The sequence below is a fragment of the Bos mutus genome, chromosome 13, assembly GCF_027580195.1.
Source record: "Bos mutus isolate GX-2022 chromosome 13, NWIPB_WYAK_1.1, whole genome shotgun sequence".
NCBI classification, from domain to species: Eukaryota; Metazoa; Chordata; class Mammalia; order Artiodactyla; family Bovidae; genus Bos; species Bos mutus.
In genome coordinates this window covers 10,030,941-10,056,358 of record NC_091629.1, presented here as the reverse complement: position 1 = coordinate 10,056,358, position 25,418 = coordinate 10,030,941, and the positions used below count along the sequence as shown (strand labels likewise).

At 38.1% G+C, this 25,418-nt stretch overlaps 1 protein-coding gene across 2 annotated transcripts in view; it reads right to left on the bottom strand.

The window, feature by feature from the left end:
• Positions 1-25,418, bottom strand: part of PLXDC2 (plexin domain containing 2) — a 425,012-nt gene that overhangs the window by 203,530 nt on the left and 196,064 nt on the right. For both annotated transcript variants that reach the window (XM_070380982.1, XM_070380981.1), the window contains exon 3: positions 1,610-1,756. In XM_070380982.1, coding sequence (XP_070237083.1) covers positions 1,610-1,756 — 147 coding nt within the window. The remainder of the gene's footprint in view (positions 1-1,609; positions 1,757-25,418) is intronic.

Genomic DNA, 25,418 nt, shown 5'->3' with positions numbered 1-25,418 from the left:
AAAGGAAAAGGAATGATGTAATTCAGCAAGGGGTGGTGGCTACTTCATCTGCTTCTGAACTTCAGTGAAGCATCATGATACAATTAATTTCCATTTTCACTGTTAGAAGGTGATCTCCTGATATAGGAACATCTACATATACACAATGAAGGCTGATGGTCAACATTTTTGATATCTTATATTTACCACATCAATGCCTCTTTAAATCAGATCAGCCATTACTCTATTAGTTCTATCTTTGTGTCAATAATATCTGGCAATTGCACTTGAAAAGGTAAAGTTATTTTGTTTTCACTGCACATCTTTCTAAACTGAACAGGACATTGCTTCACGATAGTAAGATCACCACTGTAATCAGCGGCAATGAAACTAAATAACGTTTGAAATGTTAAATCAGGAATCATCTTTGACAAAATGATTATCAAGGAATATTCTGAGAACCGAGAGTGGTAACGTTTACACATACATTTTGAACGAGGGACTGACTGCCTAGGTTCGCACCTGAGTCACACCACTTACTAGCATGAGAACCTTAGAGAGGCTGGTTATTCCAAGGTTAAGTTCTTCTATCTGCAACACCTAGATGGTAAGTGATATTTAAATTATAGAACTGTTGTGACAACTGAAAAAGCTGGGCTTCCTCGGTGGTTCAGTGGTTAAGAATCTGCCTGCCAAGACAGGGACATGAGTTTGATCCCTGGTCCAGGAAGATACCCCATGCCACACGGCATCAAAACCCGTGGGCCACAATTACTGAGCCCCCACTCAAGAGCCTGTGCTCTGCAACAAGAGAAGCCACTGAAATGAGAAGGCTTCACACCACGTCTAGGGAGTCTCCCCAGCTCTCCACAACTAGAGAAAAGCCCTTGCACAGAAACAAAAACCCAGCAGAGCCACAAATAAATAAAACTTTTAAAAAAAGCTAATCCATGTAAGCATTCAACCTGACACGAAGAATATGGTATCAGTGACCATGTAAGCTAAGGGAGACCTGCTTCAATATCTCCTGTCCTCCCCACTGTATAGATGCAGAAACTGTGCCTCAGAAGATTTAAATTACCTTTTAAGGAACCACCACTGGAAAGTGATTTAAGCTTGGGCTTGAATTACGTTTGGAGCCTTCTGGATTTAATTAATTATTTTCTTTTATATTAAACTTCTCTGCTTACCACATGGAATTTAGTCTACATGTGTTATTTGAATTATGAATGTGTCTAGTTAAATCATCTTCAGACCAAGAGTAATAAACTCATATAAAATGGAAGATTGTGAATTAACTGTATTAAAAATGTTGTCTAAATGCATGGATTACAAGAAAACTGAAAAGTATCAAGATAAACCTCAACTCTGAATGGAATGTGCAACTCATGCTACTTACTGGATAAATCAGTGGACAATTAAATTAATTAACTAATGGTTAAAAAAATACTGGCTTCTCAAAACAATTCTTTATCATATTCCACAACATCTTATCTGTAATCTAAACTGCAAATGCAGAACTAAATATATTTGAAAAGTGATCACAACAAACAATGTCAGTATGTCAGGTAAAGCAAAAATTTTTTCACAGCAGGAAAAAAAAAGAAATTCGAAATTTCAAAGCACTTACTGCAGCCTGGCGATGAGTATTGGACAGTATTCCATGAATCTTCACTTTGTCCTTTTCCATTTGGTCTATGTTCACCCACAAATCCCGGCTGGCAGAATCAGATGGACCATATATCCGAGATATATAGTAATTATGATCTGTGTCCTCCTGTAATGATAGAAAATAAGGCACATCAAGAACACAGAAAATACAGACAGACTTTGAGGGTATTGTACCAAGTGAAATGTCAGCAAGAGAAAGATAAATGCCAAAGACCTTGTGGTATCTCTTATATGTGGAATCTAAAAAAGCCAAACTCATGGAAACACATGAGAATAGTGGTGATGAGGGGCTGGAAGGGGGTAAAATGGGGAGATGTTGGTCAAAGGGTACAGACTTCCAGTAATAACATGATTTGTTCTGGGGATCTAATGCACAGCATGGGTGATTATAACTAAAAATACTGTACTATAGAGTAACTATATGCAGGTCAAGAAGCAACAGTTAGAACTGGACATGGAACAACAGACTGGTTCCAAATCGGGAAAGGAGTACGTCAAGGCTGTATATTGTCACCCTGTTTGTTCAACTTATATGCAGAGTACATCATGAGAAACCCTGGGCTGGAGGAAGCCCAAGCTGGAATCAAGATTGTCGGGAGAAATACCAATAACCTCAGATATGCAGATGACACCACCCTTCTGGCAGAAAAAAGAACTAAAGAGCCTCTTGATGAAAGTGAAAGAGGAGAGTGAAAAAGTTGTCTTAAAGCTCAACATTCAGCAAATTAAGATTGTGGCATCCAGTCCCATCACTTCATGGCAGATAGATAGGGAAACGGTGGAAACAGTGGCATAGTTTATTTTTGGGGGGCTCCAAAATCACTGCAGATGGTGACTGCAGCCATGAAATTAAAAGACGCTTACTCCTTAGAAGAAAAGCTGTGGCCAACCTGGACAGCATATTAAAAAGCAGACACAACACGTAACCAACAAATGTCCATCTAGTCAAGGTTATGGTTTTTCCAGTAGTCATGTATGGATGTGAGAGTTGGACTATAAAGAAAGCTGAGCACAAAAGAATTGATGCTTTTGAACTGTGGTGTTGGAGAAGACTCTAGAGTCCCTCGGACTGCAAGGAGATCCAACTAGTCCATCCTAAAGGAAATCAGTCCTGAATATTCATTGGAAGGACTGAGACTGAAGTGGAAACTCCAATACTTTGGCCACCTTATGTGAATAATTGACTCACTCAAAAAGACCCTGATGCTGAGAAAGATTGAAGGCGGGAGGAGAAGGGGACAACAGATGACGAGACGGTTGGATGGCATCACTGATTCAATGGACATAAGTTTGAGTAAACTCCGGGAATTGGTGATGGACAGGGAGGCCTGGCGTCCTGCAGTCCATGGGGTCGCAAGGAGTCAGACACAACTGAGTGACTGAACTGAACTGAACTGAGAGTAACTATATAGTAACTTTTCCAGTAGTCATGTATGGATGTTAGAGTTGGACCATACAGAAGTCTGAGCACCTAAGGATTGATGCTTTTGAACTGTAGTGTTGGAGAAGACTCTAGAGAGTCCCATGAACTGCAAGGAGATCAAACCAGTCAATCCTAAAGGAAATCAATCCTGAATATTTATTTGAAGGACTGATGCTGAAGCTCCAATACTTTGGCCACTTGATGTGAAAAGCTGGCTCATCAGAAAAGACCCTGACACTGGGAAAGATTGAAGTCAGGAGGAGAAGAAGACGACAGAGGATGAGAAGGTGGGATGGCAACACTGACTCAATGGACATAAGATTAAGCAAGCTCCAGGAGATGGTGAAGGACAGGGAATCCTGGCGTGCTGCAGTCCATGTGGTTGCAAAGAGTTCGACATAGCTAACTGACTGAATAACAATATAGTAACTTGAAAGTTGCTAAGACTGTATATCTTAGAAGTTATCACCACTAAAAAAGTAATGGTAATAGTATGACATGTTGGAGATGTTAGCTAATGCTCTATGTAAGTGTATCAAATCAGCATGTTATGCTCCTTAAACTTACACCATGTTACATGTCAATTACATCTCAATAAAGGTAGGAAAAAAAGAGAAACATTTATTTTCTTTTCAGAACCTACTCAGTACTAGCTAAATTTGCCTAAACCATTTTACTTTCTAATTTAGAATATAAAAAAAGTATAGTTTACTTATGACCTTGGCAGCTTGAAATTTCTCCATTTCATCAGTTTATTTTGCTCTTTCCCTAGAGTTGTTTAAACATCATTTTACCCTAAAATTGAGAGTATGTCAGAATTGTGGCAAGCAAAGATAGAGGTAATCATATTTGGTTCTTGTTATAAGCTTTGTGTTGATTCTGACTGCTATTTTAAATAATACTTCTAAGATGAATCCACTTGTAACAATTTTTTTCTTTTTCAGGTGAATTTAGTGCTACATTCAATGTTTTTTTTTTTTTCACATCAGTTAAATTTTTAATACTTTTATTGTCCTAGGATCAAAAAATAATTTTCTTTCTTCCGATTCCCTTTTAAAAAGAGAAATATTAAAAAAAAATAAAAAGAGAAACATTTAAATCATTATACATCAAAATTACATAATTTAAAGAGTTATATATAGAGTTTTGGGCTTCCCGGGTGGGGGTAGGGGTAAAAAACCTGCCTGCTAATGCAGGAGACTCAAGTGACATGGGCTCAACCCATGGGTCGGGGAGATTGCCCTGGAGGAGAAAATAGCAACCCACTCTAGTATTCTTGCCTGAGAAATCCCATGGACAAAGGAGCCTGGCGGGCTACAGTTCATGGGGTTGCAAAGAGTGGGACACAACTGAGCACACACACTCCACCTGGAATACTTCATATACAGTTCATTATAAAGAAGAAAAAAGTCAGCCCCCAAAAGAAAAAAAAAAAGAAGAAGAACAGAGGTGTTCCTAAAATTCATAAAAAAACAAACAAAAATGATTCTATTGGAATTAGAAGTGTTAGTATTCTTCAAAATAGCCAAATGAATTAAATAATCTCTAAGGAAAGTGGGGCTTCCCTGTTGGATCAAAGGGTAAAGCATTTGCCTGCAATGCAAGAGACCCGGGTTTGATCCCTGGGTCGGGAAGATACCCTGGAGAAGGCGATGTCAACCCACTCCAGCACTCTTGCCTGGAGGATCCCATGGATGGAGAAGCCTGGTAGGCTACAGTCCATGGGGTCGCAAAGAGTCAGACATGACTGAGTGACTTCACTTTCACTTTCAATGAAAGTGAATTAGATTTTTAAAATATAAAAGTAATAAGCCTCTTTAGAATAAACTGTTACATAAAACCAAAGCATAAAGGCTAGTGAGCAATCTGTGTACAAGGGTCTTTCCTAAACCAGTATGTTAGGTTTCTATTTGCTGCTGCCTAAACAAAAAATGTCACTTTTGGAATTCAGTACAGTCTAGTCACACACAAACACATTCTTTGCGACCCCATGGACTGCAGCACCCCAGGCTTCCCTGTCCATCACCAACTCCAGGAGCCTCAAATTCATGTCCATCGTGTCGCTGATGCCATCCAATCATTTCACCCTCCATTGTCTCCTTCTCCTCCCACTTTCAATTTTTCCCAGCATCATGGTCTTTTTCCAGTGAGTCAGTTCTTCGCATCGGGTGGCCATAGTATTGGAGTTTCAGCTTCAGTCTCAGTCCTTCCAAAGAATATTCAGGACTGATTTCCTTTAGGATGAACTGGTTGGATCTCCTTGCAGTCCAAGGGACTCTCAAGAGTCTTCTCCAGCACCAGAGTTCAAAAGCATCAAATCTTCTGCGCTCAGCTTTCTTTATACTCCCAACTCTCACATCCATACATGACTACTGGAAAAGCCATAGCTTTGACTAGACAGACCTTTGTTCATCCATACATGACTACTGGAAAAGCCATAGCTTTGACTAGACAGACCTTTGTTGGTAAAATAATGTCTCTGCTTTTTAATATGCTGTCTACGTTGATCACAGCTTTTCTTCCAAGGAGAAGCATCTTTTAATTTCATGGCTGCAGCCACCATCTGCAGTGATTTTGGAGTCCAAAAAAATAAAGTCTGTCACTGTTTCCATTATTTCCCCATCTATTTGCCATGAAGTGATGGGACTAGATGCCATGATCTTAGTTTTCTTAATGTTGAGCTTTATGCCAACTTTTTTGCTCTCCTCTTTCACTTAAATCAAGAGGCTCTTTAGTTCTTTGCTTTCTATCATAAGAGTGGTGTCATTTGCATATCTGAGGTTATTGATATTTCTCCTATCAATCTTGATTTCAGCTTGGGCTTCACTTGGCCCGGCATTTTGCTTGATGTTCTCTGCATATAAGCAGAGTGACAATATACAGCCTTGATGTATTCCTCTCCTGATTTGGAACCAGTCTGTTGTTCCACGTCCAGTTTTAACTGTTGCTTCCTGACCTGCATACAGATTTCTCAGGAGGCAGGTCAGGTGGTCTGGTATTCCCATCTCTTTAAGAATTTTCCACAGTTTGTGGTGATCCACACAGTCAAAGGCTTTGGCATAGTCAATAAAGCAAAATAGATGTTTTTCTGGAACTAGTCTTTTCTAATAATGTGAACTATAATTACTACTGAGTGACAACAAATTCAAACTTCTCCTTTTAAACTAGGATTTGCCCCTGCTTTCATTGAATGGTCATAGAAATTGAGTTTTCTAGACAGCATATTAAAAAGTCTAGATAAGCTTATTAAAAAGCAGAGATATTACTTTGCCAACAAAGGTCTGTCTAGTCAAAGCTATGGTTTTTCCAGTAGTCATGTATGGATGTGAGAGTTGGACCATAAAGAAACCTGAGCAATGAAGAATTGATGCTTTTGAACTGTGGTGTTGGAGAAGACTCTTGAGAGTGCCTTGGACTGTAAGGAGAGTCAACCAGTCCATCCTAAAGGAGATCAGTCCTAGATATTCATTGGAAGGACTGATGCTAAAACTGAAACTCCAATACTTTGGCCACCTGATGTGAAGAACTGACACATTTGAAAAGACCCTGATGCTGAGAAAGACTGAAGGCAGGAGAAGGGGAAGACAGAGGATAAGATGGTTGGATGGCATCACCAACTTGATGGACATGAGTTTGAGCAAGCTTTGGGAGTTGGTGATGGACAGCGAGGCCTGGAGTTCTATAGTTCATAGTCACAAAGAGTTGGACAGCACTGTGCAACTGAACGGAACTGAACTGACTGAGAAATTGAGATAATACGTCTCTTCCCTATAATGCGGGTTGCTGAATGCCATTTGTACTTGAGTTATCACTATTGATATCAGTATGGTACCTGTCACAAAACCTTTATTTTTCTTGTTTCTCACTCACTGAATATTTACATGTTTTAAAAAGCATTTTTGCTAAGGAACATTCAGTAAAATCATATTATTCTTGACTAATTTGAAACACAATTAGGTTTTCTGTGGTTTATTTTCTCATGAAATGTAATTTGGCTTATCTATTTGAGGAGTCTCTAAACAGAACCCACTCCAGTGTTCTTGCCTGGAGAATCCCAGGGACGGGGGAGCCTGGTGGGCTGCCATCTATGGGGTCGCACAGAGTTGGACACGACTGAAGTGACTTAGCATTAGCAAACAGAACATATTTGAAAACACTCAGGTATATGTAAGATTTATGGTTAGTGAACAGAGGGTCTATGATTAGAATAATAAAATTTGGGATAAATTTTATCTAATGCATTTATTATTTAAGTGCTAATTATATAAAATATAATTATCCTTGAGATCCAGTCTAAATAAGAATCCCATGTACCTTTTCTTAAGTACCATATATGGTACTTACCCTAACCTTAACCCCTACATAAAGGAAAGGAATATGGTAAGCAAAATCCTAAATAGATCTTTAATTAATCCTAAATAGATTTTGCTTCATGACTAAAAGAAAAAATATGACCCCAAGTGTAAATCTTGAGAAATGTGATTAAATGTTAACAGTAAATTAAAAAAATAAATCCTAGGAAAATCTCCAATTAAACTCTATCATATACAAATTACATGTATACCCATGATTAAAGATAAAGTGCAGTGGAGAAGAAGAAAAAAGGAAATACAAAGAAAGAAGTAGGAATAAGAGTCTGCAACTCAAAGGAGCTTCCATCTCAATGATTTTCTGGCCCTCCCTTCCAGAAGGTGATGACACGGACGGCCCGGGTTCTAGGAGAGTAACAAGCTTTGTGGTTGTGCTTCAACTCCTTCCATTGTCTGGGGAAGCTTTCAGTGGTGAGTACCTTTCTTGACTTTGGGCACAAGTCCTTCTACAAGTGTCATACTTCTGGCAACAATGGCTGATTGTTAGGATGAGCGTATAACCTAAGGAGGACCAATTAGTGAGACATCCAGGGACCTATGTAGAGAGGAGATAATTTCCCTGATTCTGATTGTTGAAATGTGTACCTGTGAGACTTGGAACCACTGCCACCATTTTGCTACCAAGGGGGAACCTTGCCTGAAGACAAAGCAAACAGATAAAGACAGAACCATAGCCCATATGTAATGCAAAGAAAGAGCCAGATCCCCAACCAGTAAAGTGTGCCAGCTCCTAGACTTGTTCAACCACTTAGATGAATCATTAAATCTCTTGTATTGTTAAAACACCTTGAGTTGAGTTATTATGAACCAAAAGAATCCTGACAAACAAGTTTTCTTAACTTGCATGAAAAGAGACTTAAGCAGTGTTGAATAAGACAACCTTATCTACACATTTATAGATCTGGATAACAAACATCTCCCACTCGTATCTAGTATTCCATCAAATCACATAGCAGGAATGAAAACTTTTATCTAACCTGCCAGAAATCATCAAGTCTGAATAACAAATGATAATGACTCATTTAATTTTTCAATGAATGGTATAATAGAGTGGTTTTGAAGAAAATATTCAATGAGTTTAAATTAAAAAATTAATTTTTCTTCCTATTCCTAGTATTTTTACAGAGTTCAGCATCATTGAGGTAAGAGATATAATCTTTATATGAGTTATGTAACAGATTTTATGATAGTGCCAAATTCTTATATAATTGCCAAATAGATATTTTCTTTAATATTACAAATTTTCAGTATAGAGTTCAGTATAATTGTTGCAATCAACATATCTAAAATGACTTCTGTATTTCCTTTAACCTCTAAGTCTTTGTAACGAATCAAGACATAGTCTTGAAGTTAACATAAAGAATAAGAGTATCGTTATGCTAAACAATGGACTTGCTGCAAAAATATACATTTTTGGGTCTGTAATAAGTAATTATAATTACTGATATGGCTATGTGAACAGACATTTACATTTTCACTTAAATCGGAGCTTCTCAAAACAATATTACATCTTTGAAAATACTGAAAGCTAAAGCCTTTTGACTTCTTGGTGTTTGCCTTCTATAGCCCAAGCTTGCCAGGTTGTCATGGAAACTTCTATTCAAAGAGGAAGACAATTTATTGTTTACCTAGGAATTCAGAGACAGAAGTTGTTAAATTCCTGGGAGAGGTGTTTGGCTCAGCTATTCAGGAACACCATAAACTAGATGTCTCAAAAATATGACATCTTAGCACTACTAAATTATTCAAACGACATCTTGTCCTTTATAGGAGTAACGGTACTTAAAGCTTTGCCAAAAGCCACTTCAGGCGTAAAGATTTTCCTATTCTGCTCAAAAGTAAACTATTTCTAACATCATAGAAAATAAAACAAAACACCACTGTGATATGACTACTTGCCAATTCATTTAGGAAACCAACTGTTACTGAAAGTGGATGGCACAGTAGGTAGCTATAAATCCTATAAGTCCATGCTTTTCAGACACGTCTGGAAATGTGCAGCTGTAAACAGAGGACATACACCAAAAATACAGAGAAAACGTCTTTGCGACTATAGCCTAACCATTCAGCAACAATCAGTTCACTCAATTCCTAACCCATGTGTGGTCTTCTCTTGTTTTCATAGGTATTAAGTTGATTTTATGTTAAATAATTTTTATGGATGCCTCATATTGCCTTTTGTGGTAATAGCATTTGAATTCTAAATTCATTTCATTGAGAATTATTTTTAAAAATCATGAGTATATTGTACGAACATCACTGTGCTAGTCATCTGAAATATACAGATACATAAAACATAGCCAAAGATCTTAGGTAAAGTTATTTAGCATTTAATGGATTGATCACCTTTCAAAGATAGTTTCATAATAAATAAAGAAATATTATAATTTGAATGGTTCTTGCCAGGTGTTAATATACACCAAATATGTTATATTCTTATGTTAATGATTTCACAAGGGTCATATAGTATATTTAAAGGTAAAGCCATTTAAAAATATTACTTGTGTATATAAACCTCCTTAAAAACAATAAGTAACAAATAGTGAAATGAATAATCAATTTAAAAAATCATGTTGATATAAGAAACCAAAAGGATATGAGCAAATTACAAAAAGAAGAGAGTGAGCTGACAATTACAAAGGAAAAAGTTACGAGATTAAATCATTAGTAGAAACAAGAGCAGAATATGTGTGTGTGTGTGTGTGTGCACGCCATCCCTTAGTTGTATCCAACTCTTTGCAAACTCCATGGACTGTAGCCCACCAGGGTCCTCTGTCCATGGGATTTTCCCAGGCAAGAATATTGGAGTGGGTTTCTATTTCCTGCTCCAGGAGATCTTCCTAACTCAGGGATCAAACCCACTTTTCCAGCATCTTCTGCATTGGCAGGCAGATTCTTTACCACTGAGCCATCTGAAAAGCCCAACAACAGCAGAATAAATGTAATTAATTACCAGTCAGGACATAGGGAAAAGTCTTGAGAAAGACACAAAATGAAATGGAAAAGAAGAATGAAGTATATATATATAAGAATGATAATAAATTATTTTAAAATGACATACATTTTAAAAACTTTATATATTTTAAAATAACTTGATATACATACACACACGTATATATCCACACACTTAGTTGACTTAGATAAGTCTCTTTAATTATGTTAGAATAATTTTTTTCTGAGATAAAGACCTGAATCATACACTATGTCCCAAGTAAATTTGCAATAGAATTTTGAATATTAAGAAATCCTCTGGTGAAATTTCTCGAAGGTTAAAAAAAAAAAAAGAATAAGAAATCTTGTACATATCTAGCAAGACAAATAGAGTCATGTATAAAGAGTAAAAAACCTTGGTTAGGCTGATACTTCTCCATAATTTTCAGTGGAAACAATGGCTGTACCATGTGAGAGAAGGAAGTTGGGATTCAAGGAATTTTTGCCCGAGTTGTAATGTAATTATAAAGGCAACACACATATTTGTAATACCCACAAATACAGAGGGATATTAACCAAGATTTTCACATCTGGGCTCCTGAGTCCATGGGATTCTCTAGGCAAGCATACTGGAGTGGGTGGTCATGCCTTTCTCCAGGGGATCTTCCTGATCCAGGAATCGAACCCTCATCTCTTATGTCTCCTGAACTGGCAGGTGAGTTCTTTACCACTAGTACCACCTGGGCAGCCCTTTCTTAAAAATGGAACACCTAATTACACAACCATTTCAACTGAGGAGTGCATCAAACATGGTCACAAGAATAGAGAAGCTGTTATATTGTTTTTTTCTAGATGATGGGATTTGGAGAGTGTTTTGTCCCCTTAATCTGTGTTACTGAATTACTGAATTTTGAAAATAAACATTACATGTAACCACTTTCTTTTTTTACATAAAATAATAACAAATCCTTGAAGATGCTTCAAAGTATTAATTGTTGATTATTTGGAATCAAATTACCACAATATATCAAGAGACACAAGACTACAATGTTATACACTGATCATGTAGAATATCTATAATAAGTACCCTGAAATAAGTACCCTGCTTAAAGAAGACTATAAATTAGATAGTCATACTCAGTGAAGAGCTTCAAGGTCAATAAATTTAAACTGCCCTGTGAAAAAGCCAATATATAGATTTTCATTAAACCTTTTCTTTAAAATACTGGTTTTAACAACCTAATTGATATAGAGTGAAATTTTTTTCACTACTTAAGGAGAATGAAATCAGTGTTAATAGAAACATGAAAATAGTCATTTCTACTAAATTTTGAAGGAGAGGTTGCTTAGAGTTTGAATCTGTATAAAATGAATTTATGTTTAAGCATTTTATACAAGTATTACTAAATTTTCTCTCTTCATTCATTATGCAGAAATCATTTGTTTCGTGTGTAGAAGACACAATATATTTTAGCGAGATACATTTTGACAGAAAATACAGGAGGTAATGCTGAAGAATTCTTCAATGGTACAGCTTCATCTTGGCAATGGCTATAATTCTACCCAGAGACTTTTCTTTTTAAAAAATTGGAATACAATTGCCTTACAATGTTGTGTTAGTCTCTGCTGTATGAAGTGACTCAGCCACATGCATGCATATATCCCCTCCCTCTTGACCTCTCTCCTCCGTCTCCCCAGCCCACCCATCTGGGTCATCACAGGGGACAGAGCTGAGCTCCCTATGCTAGTATACAACAGCTTCCCACTAGCTATGCATTTGACACATAGCAGCGGTGGGCTGCCATCTACGGGGTCGCACAGAGTCAGACACGACTGAAGCGACTCAGCAGCAGCAGCAGTGTATATATGCCAACCCCAATCTCCCAATTCGTCCCACCCTTTCCTTTCCCTGCTCTGTCCACACGTGCATTCTCTAGGTCTGTGTTTCTATTCATGCCTTGGAAACAGGTTCATCTGTATCATTTTTCTAGATTCTGCATATATGTGTTAATATACGATATTTGTTTTTCTGTTTCTGATACTCCCAAATTCCTTATGAGAGACTTTTAATGAGTTGCTTGTGCTTTGCTTTTAGTTATTATCCTAGTATAATCTCCTGGCTTATTTCCAGGAATGTTATGAAGGATCTCAAAAAGAGGGAATATGCTGAGGCGCGGCTACATTCTGACAAAGTCGCGGGCAGAGGATGGAAGGCAGGGAAAGCTGCGGGGAGGGGAACATGATGTGGACTACAGCATTGAACGTGAAGGCAGGTGATCTGCTCCGTGGTTCTCACACGCTCGGTCACTAATAGATTCTGTCAGTTCAGTGAAGTCAATTACGCCTTCAGTTCATTTCAGTGGACTCAAAGTGTGAACTTCCCTGGGCTCATAATCCTTCTTTGGCCAGAAGTAAAATCACACAGGGGATGGCAGGGGTCCTGGACCTGCAGGTACTGCCCAGTTGATCTTCCGGGAGAATTGAAGACACTATTAGACAGCAGTAGATACACGGAAAGAGAGGTGGATGAAAAATCCACGGTAACCTCCACTTTTCCCAGCTACATTACAAGAAGGTGACCTACAGGGAAGGTAGTATAGGAAGATAGTTAGGTCACATGAGCGTCTCTATTAATAAAAAGCCAGTGAGAGGATTTAGCTTTCTGTCACTACGTTGCCAAAGAATGAAATTAGACCAACATATTTAAGCACATTTGAAAAGCATATGGACAGAATATAAAGAATTATTAAATTAGCCCCATACAATTTTACCACGATAGGGACAATTCCATATTAGCTTCAAATAGCCTTTGATATACATCAGCAAGTACTATAGCAATACCCTTTTTCAGACACTCTGAACAATTATGCAGGAAAAAATTCAACTTAATGTTATGGTGTCAGAAGAAGTAAAATCAATTCTGTCTCCTGTTGATTATATCAGATCATTGTGCCAGTTCTCATTATGCATATCTTTTATGCATTTTCAGTTTCTCACAGATTCCTCTACCATTTCTCTAAGGGTTTTTACCTACTTGATCTATTTGCAGTGCGGTCTATCTCCCTAGAAATCTTGTCTAGACTCTTTAATTTATCAGTCCTTCATAAGAGTTTAGTTAAATGACGATCCAAGAATGTAAGATTAGTTGGTGTGTGTGTGTGTGTGCTGTGTATGTGAATTTATTGTGAGGTCAGCTTACTATGTGACACAATAAAATGGGATCTCAGCAATATTTCCATTATAAAATAATTTTCATTTTCCCAGTAACAGTTTCTCTTAGATGAGATCATGTCTCATGCTATGTAGAGAGAGGTAAAGTATATGGACAAGCAAGCATAATACATTCATTTATGATCTTTCAAGGTAATAACAAAACCAAAGCTCCATAATTCAGTTAAGTGGCTGCTTAGCTCTCCAGGCATTTTGGAATATGTTGGTATGTGTTTGTGTTGACTCATTTATTAAATGAAACAAATAGCAATTTCTATCTGGATATATTAATAGTATACATTTATCTCCTCCTGGTAGAAACCTTTAACCTTTGGAAGAATAAACTTGGGAGAGCACTCCCAGTCTTAGAAGGGTGAGAAAGAATCCACCAGAGAGAATCTGGGGTAGTTTTGAGTGAATCAACATCTCAATTTACCTTTTATAAATACAAGCAAGTGAAACCAAATCAGACAGTGGCCACTTAAGAGATGCATTGGCAATTTACAGAGAACCTCTGAAAGCTCAAAAAAAAGGAAAGAAAAACTACAGAAAAAAACGTATGCATGAAAAAAATTTTAAAATATGTAGGAGATTTCTATTTAAAAAACGCAAAATTAGCATCACAATAACGTTGCTCAATGGAGATTTGGGTTGAAGTACAGTTTTTGTCTCTTAAATAGCCACTGTAAGTTCTGGACTTCATTCTATGTAAGAAATTGAACTAGATGTCTCTTAAAATGCCTTTCAGGTCCCAAGATCCTAAAGCCACAAGAAAAATGGGAAGACATTGCTAGGGATGAATCAGAAGACTTTGGTGATACCCACCAAAAGAAATACAAGTGTGCAGTTTGAAGAGAAGGCACGGGTCTCTAGTTATAGTAACTGGATAGTATAGTACAATTTCAATAGGTCCCTAACCATTTTTGTTGGTAAGTTATAGACTGGCCCCAAAATTGGAGGCAACTTAACAGACTTGTTGCAAGGAGTGTATGAATCCCTGGGGACACTACATTATCTGTGCAAACTGAAAAAAAATCACAGGTCTTGTATTTGTATGCATTATTTTTTAATTTGTATTTGAATGCCTTTTTAAAATGCACAATATATCATGATGCATAAAATTTGTGATCATTTGATAGTATCACTGAATTTCTCTATAATTCTTGGTATATTTTTCTCATCAATTGCAAAAGACAATGGTGTAAGGGACCTCAGAATGTTCTGGTAATCAGAAAAAACCATCATAATTTAAAATTATGAACACTTCTATTCTAGATGTAGCATTCATGCTAGGGCAGGAACCAGGGCACCATAAACATACTGTCTTAGTCTGCTCAAGCTGCAGTAACAAAAGACCATAGACTGGCTTAAACAACAAAAATTTATTTTTCACAGTTTTGGGTTCTGGGAAGCCTAAGATCAAAGTTCTGGCTGATGTGGTCTTTGTGAATGCTGTCTTCCTGGCTTGTAGATGACAGCCTTCTTGCTATGTCGTCAAACGGCTGAGAAAAAGTTCTTTAGTGTCTTCCTCTCCTCATCAGGGCTTCCCTGGTGGCTCAGATGGTAAAGAATCTGTATGCAATTTGGGAGACCCAGGTTCAATCCCCAGGTCGGGAAGATCCCCTGGAGACGGAATGGCAACCTACTTCAGTATTCTTGCCTGGAGAATGCCATGGACAGAGGAGCCTGGTGGGCTATAGTCCATGGGGTCGTAGAGAGTCGGACATGACTGACGGACTATCACTTCACTTCACTTCACTTCACTTCTCCTCTTATAAGTACATCAATCCCATTGGATTCAGGCTGCACCCTTAATGACCTCATTTAATCTTTACCTTGTAATGGCCCTATCGCTAAACACTAGGTTGGCCATAAAGTTGACTCAGGTTTGCCCATATGATGTGACAGGATAACCTGAATGAACTTTTTGGCCAACCCAATATAACCATGTGGGGATGAGGGCTTCAACCTACGAATTTAGGGAAGACAAAATCCAGTTGATAGCACATACAGATAGTTCGTTTATTAACTTTGGATTTGTAAAAACAAACAAAAAAAACCCCTAAATTTAATACCTTTGAAAATTCATGTCATTCTCTAGTATTAATCAAAATTGCCACCCAAGCTTTCTAAAATAAGAGGGCTTTTTGAAAATCCATACAGTTCCCTGTCTTGGCCTATTTCTTAGGAAAAAAACTGAGAAATAACTACTATTTATATTTTTACAAGAATTATGGAAAAATTTACTCTAGAGCAATTTCTAAAAATTATAACTCAGTTGACAGTTTTCACATAACCATTTGTGGAAAGGCTGGGTAATTTCCTCCTATGAACTGACCAATCTTTTCATTTCTAAGGTGACTGTTACAGTCTCCAAACTATCCAGTCTTGTATTTCAAGTGACAGGTATTAATATAATTATCCAGCTTTTTTTCATATTATTACATCTTTAATGTCAAAGAATAAAATTTTCCATGTCTTCTTTGCAACCTCTCATATCTTTAAAAACAAAACTTGAGACATTTTATATTTTATGCTACTAACCCTTACTGAAGCATGAATTCTCCTCAAACATAATAGTTTCCACCCCTGAACAAAATCCACCTTTTCACCAAATTTCATGTAATTGCCTTGCCATTTTTATTATCAAAATATTTCTCTAAAAGCATAGAAAGTATAGCAAACAAAGAAAGTAATTTCATCATTAATAGTATATGTCACATTATGCTAGTAAAGAGAAGCACCAGGATATTGAACCTAACTATGTTTGTGAGAATATTGCTGGCTATTACAGAAAATTTGGTATCCAGTTCTATCAGTTATATAGCTGCTGCTGCTAAGTCGCTTCAGTCGTGTCCGACTCTGTGCGACCCCATAGACGGCAGCCCACCAGGCTCCCCCGTCCCTGGGATTCTCCAGGCAAGAACACTGGAGTGGGTTGCCATTTCCTTCTCCAATGCGTGAAAGTGAAAAGTGAAGGTGAAGTCGCTCAGTCATGTCCGACTCTTAGCGACCCCATGGACTGCAGCCTACCAGGCTCCTCCATCCATGGGATTTTCCAGGCAAGAGTACTGGAGTGGGGTGCCGTTGCCTTCTCCATATCTAGCTACAGGGACTGACAATTACCTCTAAATAAAATTATATTAATGTCATTGGAATTTTGGAATTATATTTGAAAACCTAACATTAGGACAGATAAAGAGGATATGTTACTTGGGTAATTATTTCAAATTTCTAAATTTGGTGAAATAACAGATAATTCTTCACACTGTCTCCATTTATTTAAATATATTTTTAAGCCCTCTCCATCACAATTTTCACATCTTTCACATTAAATTTTTTAAAAAATTAATTGATAATATATCTCATATTATTTTAGTTTTTCTCATTTGCAAATTTTATAGTACTGGTTTTGAGGCAAAATTAATATGTGGAAAATAGAACAAGAATTAGGAGAAAATACAGCTTGGAAGCAAATTGTATATGTATATTTGATCTGTGATAAACATACTTTACAAAACTGTTAAACCCAATAAAACATGAAAAGAGCTATGTTGCTTGGTAAACTAGAAGTAGATAAATATACTCTCATACTTGGAATGACAAAATGATGGGAAAATAGTCACTTACTTTCTGTGTTTCAGCAGCCCCTTATTAACTGGCCTGACCAAGCATCTATATCTAATATTGAATTAGAGTTCTATAGTCTCCACATATTGAAGTCATTTGCTCTGTCTTTGCCATCTATTATTGGACTTTAGCTAGTAGGTCTTTGTTTTAGATCTTTTACTTTAAAACTAAGAAAATGTTAATCACATATTTATGAGAGCTGGTTAATAAGTGTAGCTAACTCTCATAAGTGCAAATTCTCAGCCTGGCACATAATATGCATTATGCATATAATCTTTACAAGTCAATAAATTGTATGGATACTAAAGTTCAGAAATACCAACTAAGTTGCTTGGCATCACATAAAACCCAGGGATATACAAAAAAAAGTCCTATATCTCTCCAATGTCTATGTTCTTTCCACTTCTAAAATGCCTGATAGGTATTAAATTCTCTTGGGACCTCAACAAATATTACCTTTGGTCACATTGCTTTCATGAGGCTAGTGCTCAGGCCTTCTGTAATAGCTGTCTCACAGGTCTCCCTGCTTCTCATCTTGGTTCCCTTTAGTTTATTCTCTACAAAGTAGAGTAATCCTTTTAAAAGAAATCCTTTTAAAGCAGAAACCTGATCATATCCCTCTCCTGCTCTAACGAGATTTCCCTTCACACTTTAGAATAAAACTCAAAGTCCTTACAAACACTGGAGCCATCCCCTCCCCTTCATCTTCCTCATGACATTCCTCACCAACTCTGCTGGCTCTCCTGCTGCCCCATGAGCACGCAGTGCACCCCAACACCATACTGTGCACCTGGTCTTTTATGCACTTCTCCTAGTCTGCCATGCTTTATTTCTGAGTCTGCTTTAATTTCCTTTGTAATTTTTATCTTTGGACTTAAAAATTTTTTACTGTCCCCCTGTTTAAAATCTCTCTCTCTCTTTTATTGGGTTCACAGCTGTATTCTAAATAGTAAACATCGGTACATCATACTCAGTATATGCAGGTTATAGACCTTCTTTATATTTTTCAAACCTAGTTACTTGGGCCTTATTACCTCCTAAGAAAAGATGTTACCATGGTTAATTCTTCTTAATAGCAAAGTACAAGTAAAAAATCATATACAAACCAATCTAATTTACTTATATATTTTATTCACTATTCAGTTTATTATTCTTGAAATTTCCATGATCTATGACAACCCCACTGCCCTCCCACCACAAGCTACTTCTGTCAGGAGTTATTGCTGGATAACCAACGACCCCCAAACTCAGTGGCTTGAAACAACCATTCTTTTGTGCAGGATTCAGCTGAGGTGAGACTGGGGGCAGCTGGGCATTGCTTCTGTCCTACATGGTGCCAGCTGGGTTCACTGCTGGTCTGTGGCCAGTTCTCATGTCAGTTGGTTCCACATGGACTTGGTCACCCATTTAGGGTCTCTATCTCATTGTGCCGTCTCAAGCCCAAGGAGAGCAGACTGGGCTTATTCCTAAACTGAGAGAATCCAAGCAAGTAAGGGTGGAGGCTGCAAGCATCAGGAGGCATTGCTCAGAAGGAGTTCAACGTCACTTCCGCCTCGCCATTTGATCAGAACAAGATACAAAGCTTGTCCGGGGTACCTCTTCACGGGATAAACTGCAGGAATTTTCAGTCCCATGGACGGAGGAGCCTGGTGGGCTATAGTTCATGGTGTCGCCAAGAGTTGGACACGACTGAGCGACTAAGCAACTTTATTTTTCACTTTCATGCATTGGAGAAGGAAATGGCAACCCACTCCAGTGTTCTTGCCTGGAGAATCCCAGGGATAGGGGAGCCTGGTGGGCTGCCATCTATGGGGTCGCACAGAGTCAGACATGACCGAAGCAACTTGGCAGCAGCAGCAGCAGCCATGCAAATGTTCTGTGCTTGAATGGTTGAGCTGTTCTGCTAAGTATACATAAAGTTATTTTGACTATACTATTTCCACTTCGCTGAGAAACCATTTTGACAATACTTGTGGGCAGCTTCAATTAAAAAAATCTGTAGTTGCTTTTCATTTAGCATAGAGGGACTTTCAAGACTGTAAATCTTCCTACTGCTTTCAAAATACGAATTTTAAAAGCCCATTTGAAATTATAAATTCTTCCAGGATTCCATTTTAGAAGATGGAAAATCTTGGTGCAAACTCACTGAACTCAAGGTAGCTGAGGCACAGGTCAGAGAAGGGCAGATCCAAGGCAGAGAGGCTGCAGTTGTTTCATGAGCCATTAAAAATAAAGAAGCAAGAGGAAAAACACAATCTGTTGAGGTTTTGTTTTAAAATTACCAATTCTAGATTCGGAAAAATATTTTCACAATATGGTTTTTGCTGACTTTGCAGAGAGATTCCCTCTCAGATCTATAAAGCTGGTATTTATCTCTTGCAATCAAATTTTAAGATAGAGAGGAGAGATTTTATTCCTGTACAGTCTGAGGAGCAGGCTTTCTTTTTTTGCTTCTGTCTTACAAAATCACACAGGGGAAAATCGGTGTTATGAGCTTCTCACTTTCCTAAGAACTAGCTGGAAAGGCTGCCAGAAAAATGCACGGAGGTAAAATATTCAAGAGAACATAGTCTAATGTAGAAGGTGCTATAAAACGGCCTATTTATTTACAACCATTTCTTTTAGTTGTCACTCATACAAGCTAACAAGTATTTATGTTTATGTATGTGGGAGACCTTGAGCTGGCTGCTGGGAAGGGCGAAAGATGCTCAGGACACGGTTTTTGCTCTCCAGAAACCTGCAACAGAGTGACATAATGCAGGTACTCAGATCTCCCTACTCCAGACCAGCAGAAGATAAGGGCTGTACTAATGGCAGAGTCATTTCCATAAGCCTTCTCAGAAGGAGAAAATCTCAGTCGGCTTTAGTTATAAAATATAGGGTTCATAGAAGTCATGATAGTTAATCTGGGCTTTAAAACATGAATTGAGAGGGTAATTCTCCGAAGGACTGGTCTGAGCCCAGGGGAATGAGCAAGAAAAAAACTGAGAAGAATACAGAAACTAACTGGAACAACAGGGGAGTAATGTGAAGTGAGTGCAGTTAGATAGGTAGAACTTTGATGGTATAAACCGTTAAACATCAATCTTGAAAGTCTGAACTTGATTCTGCATAAAATGAGAGCCTTGGAAGTTTTAAGTGTAGACTTAGAAGAAACAATCTAGAAAATAGAATGGGCTGGATAAGAGAGAGATCAGAATTATACATTGGTTGGAAGCTATTATAAGAATAAAGAATAAAAAAATGAACGAATTAATTACTTTTTAGAAAAAGAATAAAAGAATCAAGAACAAAATCGTAACAGCTCAACCAGATGACTAAGAGAAAGAACAAAAGGGAAGAGGCTGTTGTGAGAAAGACTGAAGAATCCAACAGACTTGCCGGTATTTATGAGGGAGAAGAGCACTCAGAAATGACCCTGCTGAATTTAGTCAGGATAACTAGGACCGCCTGGACAGCTGAGAGGAACGATGCCAGTTAACACGTCATTATAAATGCTAACAAACAAGTACAGAAAAATAAATATCACTGGTTCCCACACACAGTGCATATACCAATGGTCACAGAATAAGGCCCAAGGAGTAAGCAGATGCGAACCAAGAAGCTCTCCCAAATTCAAGCTGGGCTTCCCAGGCGGCTCAGTGGTAAAGAATCCACCCACCAACGCAGGGGACGTGTTGGGGTTGGGAAGATCCCCCGGAGAAGAAAATGGCAACCCACTCCAGTATTCCTGCCTGGGAAATCCCACGGACAGAGGAGCCTGGTGGGCTACAGTCCATAGGGTCACAAAGAGCCAGACACAACTTAGTGACTAAACAACAACAACTTCAACAACAAACAACCCATATTCAAGTAACAACTGTATTTCTTTCTCTCACCGAGTATTCAAATAAGTGCTCAAGGCAGAGGCGGGAGGAGTACAAGGCCATGAGTTAATGAATGCCCTTGAACTGCAGCAGTAGTTCCCAAACTTGTCTGCACATTCAAATCAACTGGAGATAATCTACAAATTTCACAGCCTGGATCATATTCCAGACCAGTTAAGTCAGAATCAGGGCTGAATGCAGTGTAATCCAATGTGCAGACACAACTGGGAAACACTGAATAAGAGCAAATATCACCCTATTAGCTGAAATTCCCAATATGCAACTGAACATGTTCTATATCTATATGATCATACCAAAACCAAGACTTCAGAAATATATAAAAAATTAAACTTTTCTCCAGTGAGTTTACCAGAATTTAAGAATTTCATTTCTTAAAACCTTGAGCTTAGCACTTTCCAAAGCACACACAGCAAGGTTTACATTCCAGAGAACTGTAGGAGTAATAAACAGCCCTTCATCTGTTTTTGAAATGTTGATCCTTAAAGTTCCCAATAAAGATGGCTGAGTCCAGATTTCTATTCCTTAGTGAATATGACATCTGGAGAACTTCTGATTTCTCAGATCTGGAGCTTTCTGAATGTTTCATAGGTTGCATCTATACACGTCCCAAACAGTATAAATTTGGAATCTTCATATCATGGCTTTGGATGAATTCTTTAGACATACAATTTTATGTATTTTTTCCCTTCAGGTATACTAGCTTTGAAACAAGTGTAATGAATGTGCTGTAACGCTTTGAGAGGTAAGGTGAAGTCGCTCAGTTATGTCTGACTCTTTGCGACCCCATGGACTGTAGCCTACCAGGCTCTTCCATCCATGGGATTTTCCAGGCAAGAGTACTGGAGTAGGTTGCCATTTCCTTCTCCAGAGAATCTTCCCCACCCAGGGATGGAACCCAGGTCTCCTGCATTGTAGGCAGACGCTTTACCATCTGAAACACCAGGGAAGTCTATTGCTTTGAGATATCAACACAATTTTAAAGATCATTAGTCTTCAAGCATGATCATCAGACTTTGCATAAACATGCAGTGCAAAGAATTCAGTTCAGTTCAGTTCAGTTCAGTCGCTCAGTCGTGTCCAACTCTTTGCGACCCCATGAACTGCAGCACGCCAGGCCTCCCTGTCCATCACCAACTCCCAGAGTTCACTCAGACTCATGTCCATCGAGTCAGTTGCGGTAAATTGAATGTGACTATTTGTTGTTCAGTGGCCAAGCTGTGTCTGACTCTTTGCAACCCCATGGATGTAGCCTGCCAGGCTCCTCTATCCATGGGATTTCCCAGGTAAGACTACTGGAGTGGGTTGCCATTTCCTTCTCTAGGGAATCTTCCCCACCCAGGGATCGAGCCTGTGTCTCCTATTTGGCTGGTGGATTCTTTACCACTGAACCACCTGGGAGGCCCTCCTGGATATAGTGGAGACTCTATATAACTTACGATGGCCTAGAGGTTTTTGGTTGCAAAAAACGCCAACAATGGTTTGCAAAACATGCAGAGAAATAACAGGCATAATTTTTAAAGCCAAGGAAGAAAAACGAAAAGATTGCCTTGAAAACGGAAAGTGATCATTTCCCCCAGAGTATTTCATGAAGCAATAAAATCATTTGCTGGTCAATCTTTTAAATGAAGGAGTTTTGGAAAGTGGCTACGTGAAAAATAACTTGTTTGCATACTTATCAAAGAATTTAGGATAGAGACAAAAATGAGATCCACAGTAATGAATTCATAATACAGTGGTTCTCAAAGAATAAAATGCGAGAAAATGACAATAACTTAATGAGTTTTTTAAGATACACTTGGTTATTCACCTATCATTACTCTAATATCATGTTCTATTTCTTGTTAATGCTTTCTCTTTCTGAAAAGATAGGTTTTATAGATAACGCATATTTTAAAATGCCATTAGTTTGCAAATGAAAACGTTGAGTCTTTTTTTTTTTTTCACTTTGGTTTTATGATATCCAAGTTCCAGAAGCCACTGCCACAGTGCTTTTTCCCTTCCTCTTCAGAGCAGATTACATCTTTAAAGAACCGAAAATATTGGTCATAAAACTGGTGAGCTAAAGCCTAGAGAATTTCTCATACTCCTCATACTCTGACAAAGTTAACTCACAAGGACTCTAGGAAAGTTACAAGGTTTCCTTCTTCAAACTCAGACTCCCCCCTCACCTCTAAAAGCCACAATAAAGAATCTAGCATATGAGAATTTGCATGTGTTTACACTTCCTCTTGGTAGGAAGCTCTAAAGGACTCCCAAGGTCACTCCGGTGCTTAAGAGTGGCTGAAGGGCTTTTGTGCAGGCATAGAGAGTGGCAGTCACCTCCTCAGAGCAGGGATGTGGGGGTGGCGAGAGTATTTACATGGTACTGATCTTCTAATCCTTTTTCCAGGAACCAGCCTCTGAGGTCCTCTGGGGATCAAGCTGTTCCTAGTACAAATAATGCACAGGAAGTAAATTATGCCCCAAAGATATGCAGACTCCTTCACCGGGCTTTCAAAGATCTCTGGACTTGGACTTGAATTTCAGGTTCTCTTCCTGAGCCAGTCTCTCCCCACCCACCTTGGAACCATGGCCTTCCTCCAGTTCCTGGAATATAGCCACCTCCTCCCTACTCACTGCCTTCTCAAAATGCCGCTTTTCCCATCTGGAATATTCCATCCCTGTGGCTCCATCATTTAAGTCTCAACAGAAATTTCATCCATCGTATCTCAGAAACCCCTGGCATCCCCAGCTAATGACTCTTGTCTCTTCACCTGCTTTGTTTCTTCATCTTTATGATTCTAGATTTCTTTATTTACTTTTTATTTCCACCCCCACTTAATTGTGGGGCTTCCCTGGTGGCTCAGATGGTAAAGAATATGCCTGCAATGTAGAAGACCAAAGTTCAGTCCTTGGGTCAGGAAGATCCCCTGGAGAAGCAATGGCTACCCACTCCAGTATTCCTGCCTGGAGAATCCCATGGACAGAAGAGCCTGGCGGGTTAGAGTCCTTTCGGTGTAAAGAGCTGGACAAGACTGAACGACTTTCACCATTACCTTACCACTTAACCGTAGCTCCAAGAAGGCCCAGTTCATATATGCTTTATTTATGAGAAAAAACAAAAAACCTAGCAATAAATATTTGTTGAATGACTAAAATAAATGGATGAATGAAACCTAGGAACTTTGCTTTATTTTATTAAAAAAAATGTATTTTGAGTTCCTACATGTCAGTTTCTAAGTAAATGTATAGAGTCTAAACAGATTGCTACTACTTTCCCAATAGTAAGTTGAGGGACAGTTGCTAGTCTGCCCCATAATAGTTTCTTGACAAATTCCTGCTGAGTACAATTGTGAGTTCAGCATTTTAATAACAAATGAAATAAAATGTGGCTAGAGGAGAAAGATCTAAGTGGTTGAGGTTCTGTAGGTCAAGTCATGTGAGAAATGAATGGGAGAGTCCACTGGATGGCAGAGAGGAACTGGACTTACTTTACCCAAAGGTCAGAAGCACAATTCATCTGTGATTTTCTGTGGATGAAATATTCAGGCAAGGATAAGAAAACAGTTTAATAAATTAAGATGTCAAAACCAAAATTTTCTCTCTTAAAAAAGGATAAATTCCCATTAGAAGACTTTGAGCAAAGGCTGTTGGGACTATTATGGGTAAAGTTTCATGTATTTGTATAAGAAATGCATTTTATACTATCTCAGATTATTTTGACTATCTTTAAGCATATTTAAACTATATTTAATTTAGCTATATTTAAAACTACTTCCCGAAGTAATTGGTGACTAAATAAATAATTTGCTGTTTAGATAAGAAATAAGCTGAGATCAATCTGAATTTTCCAAAAAAAGACCTAGATTATTTTTCATCTTCACCATCTTTCCCTTCCACATTCTATCTCTGACTTGTACTCATTCATTGGGGTCAATGCTCTTAGGACACTCTTTACCTTATATGATGTCTCATTCTAAATAAACAAGGCTATCTAGGGTACCAGAAGAAAAGTATCATTAATTGATATTTAATTTTCTCACCCGGCACTAATGATTATTGAACGATATGTGCAACTCTGAGTGATTCTAGCCACACGCACAAACTTTGAAGGATTTAATTAGATAATTCAGTTTCCAAAACACTGTAACCAAAACTTTCAGACCATTAAGGAAATGCTGTTTACAAATAGGGAGTCCATATGAATAAAGAGAGAAAGTGTGCACAATGGTAAATTGACCTTGCTACTTTTCTTGGAGAGAGAAATTATCATGGGTTCACTGGAAAATACACCATGAGGAAGTGGGGTGGAAAGAAGATACAATAAGAGATTCTATT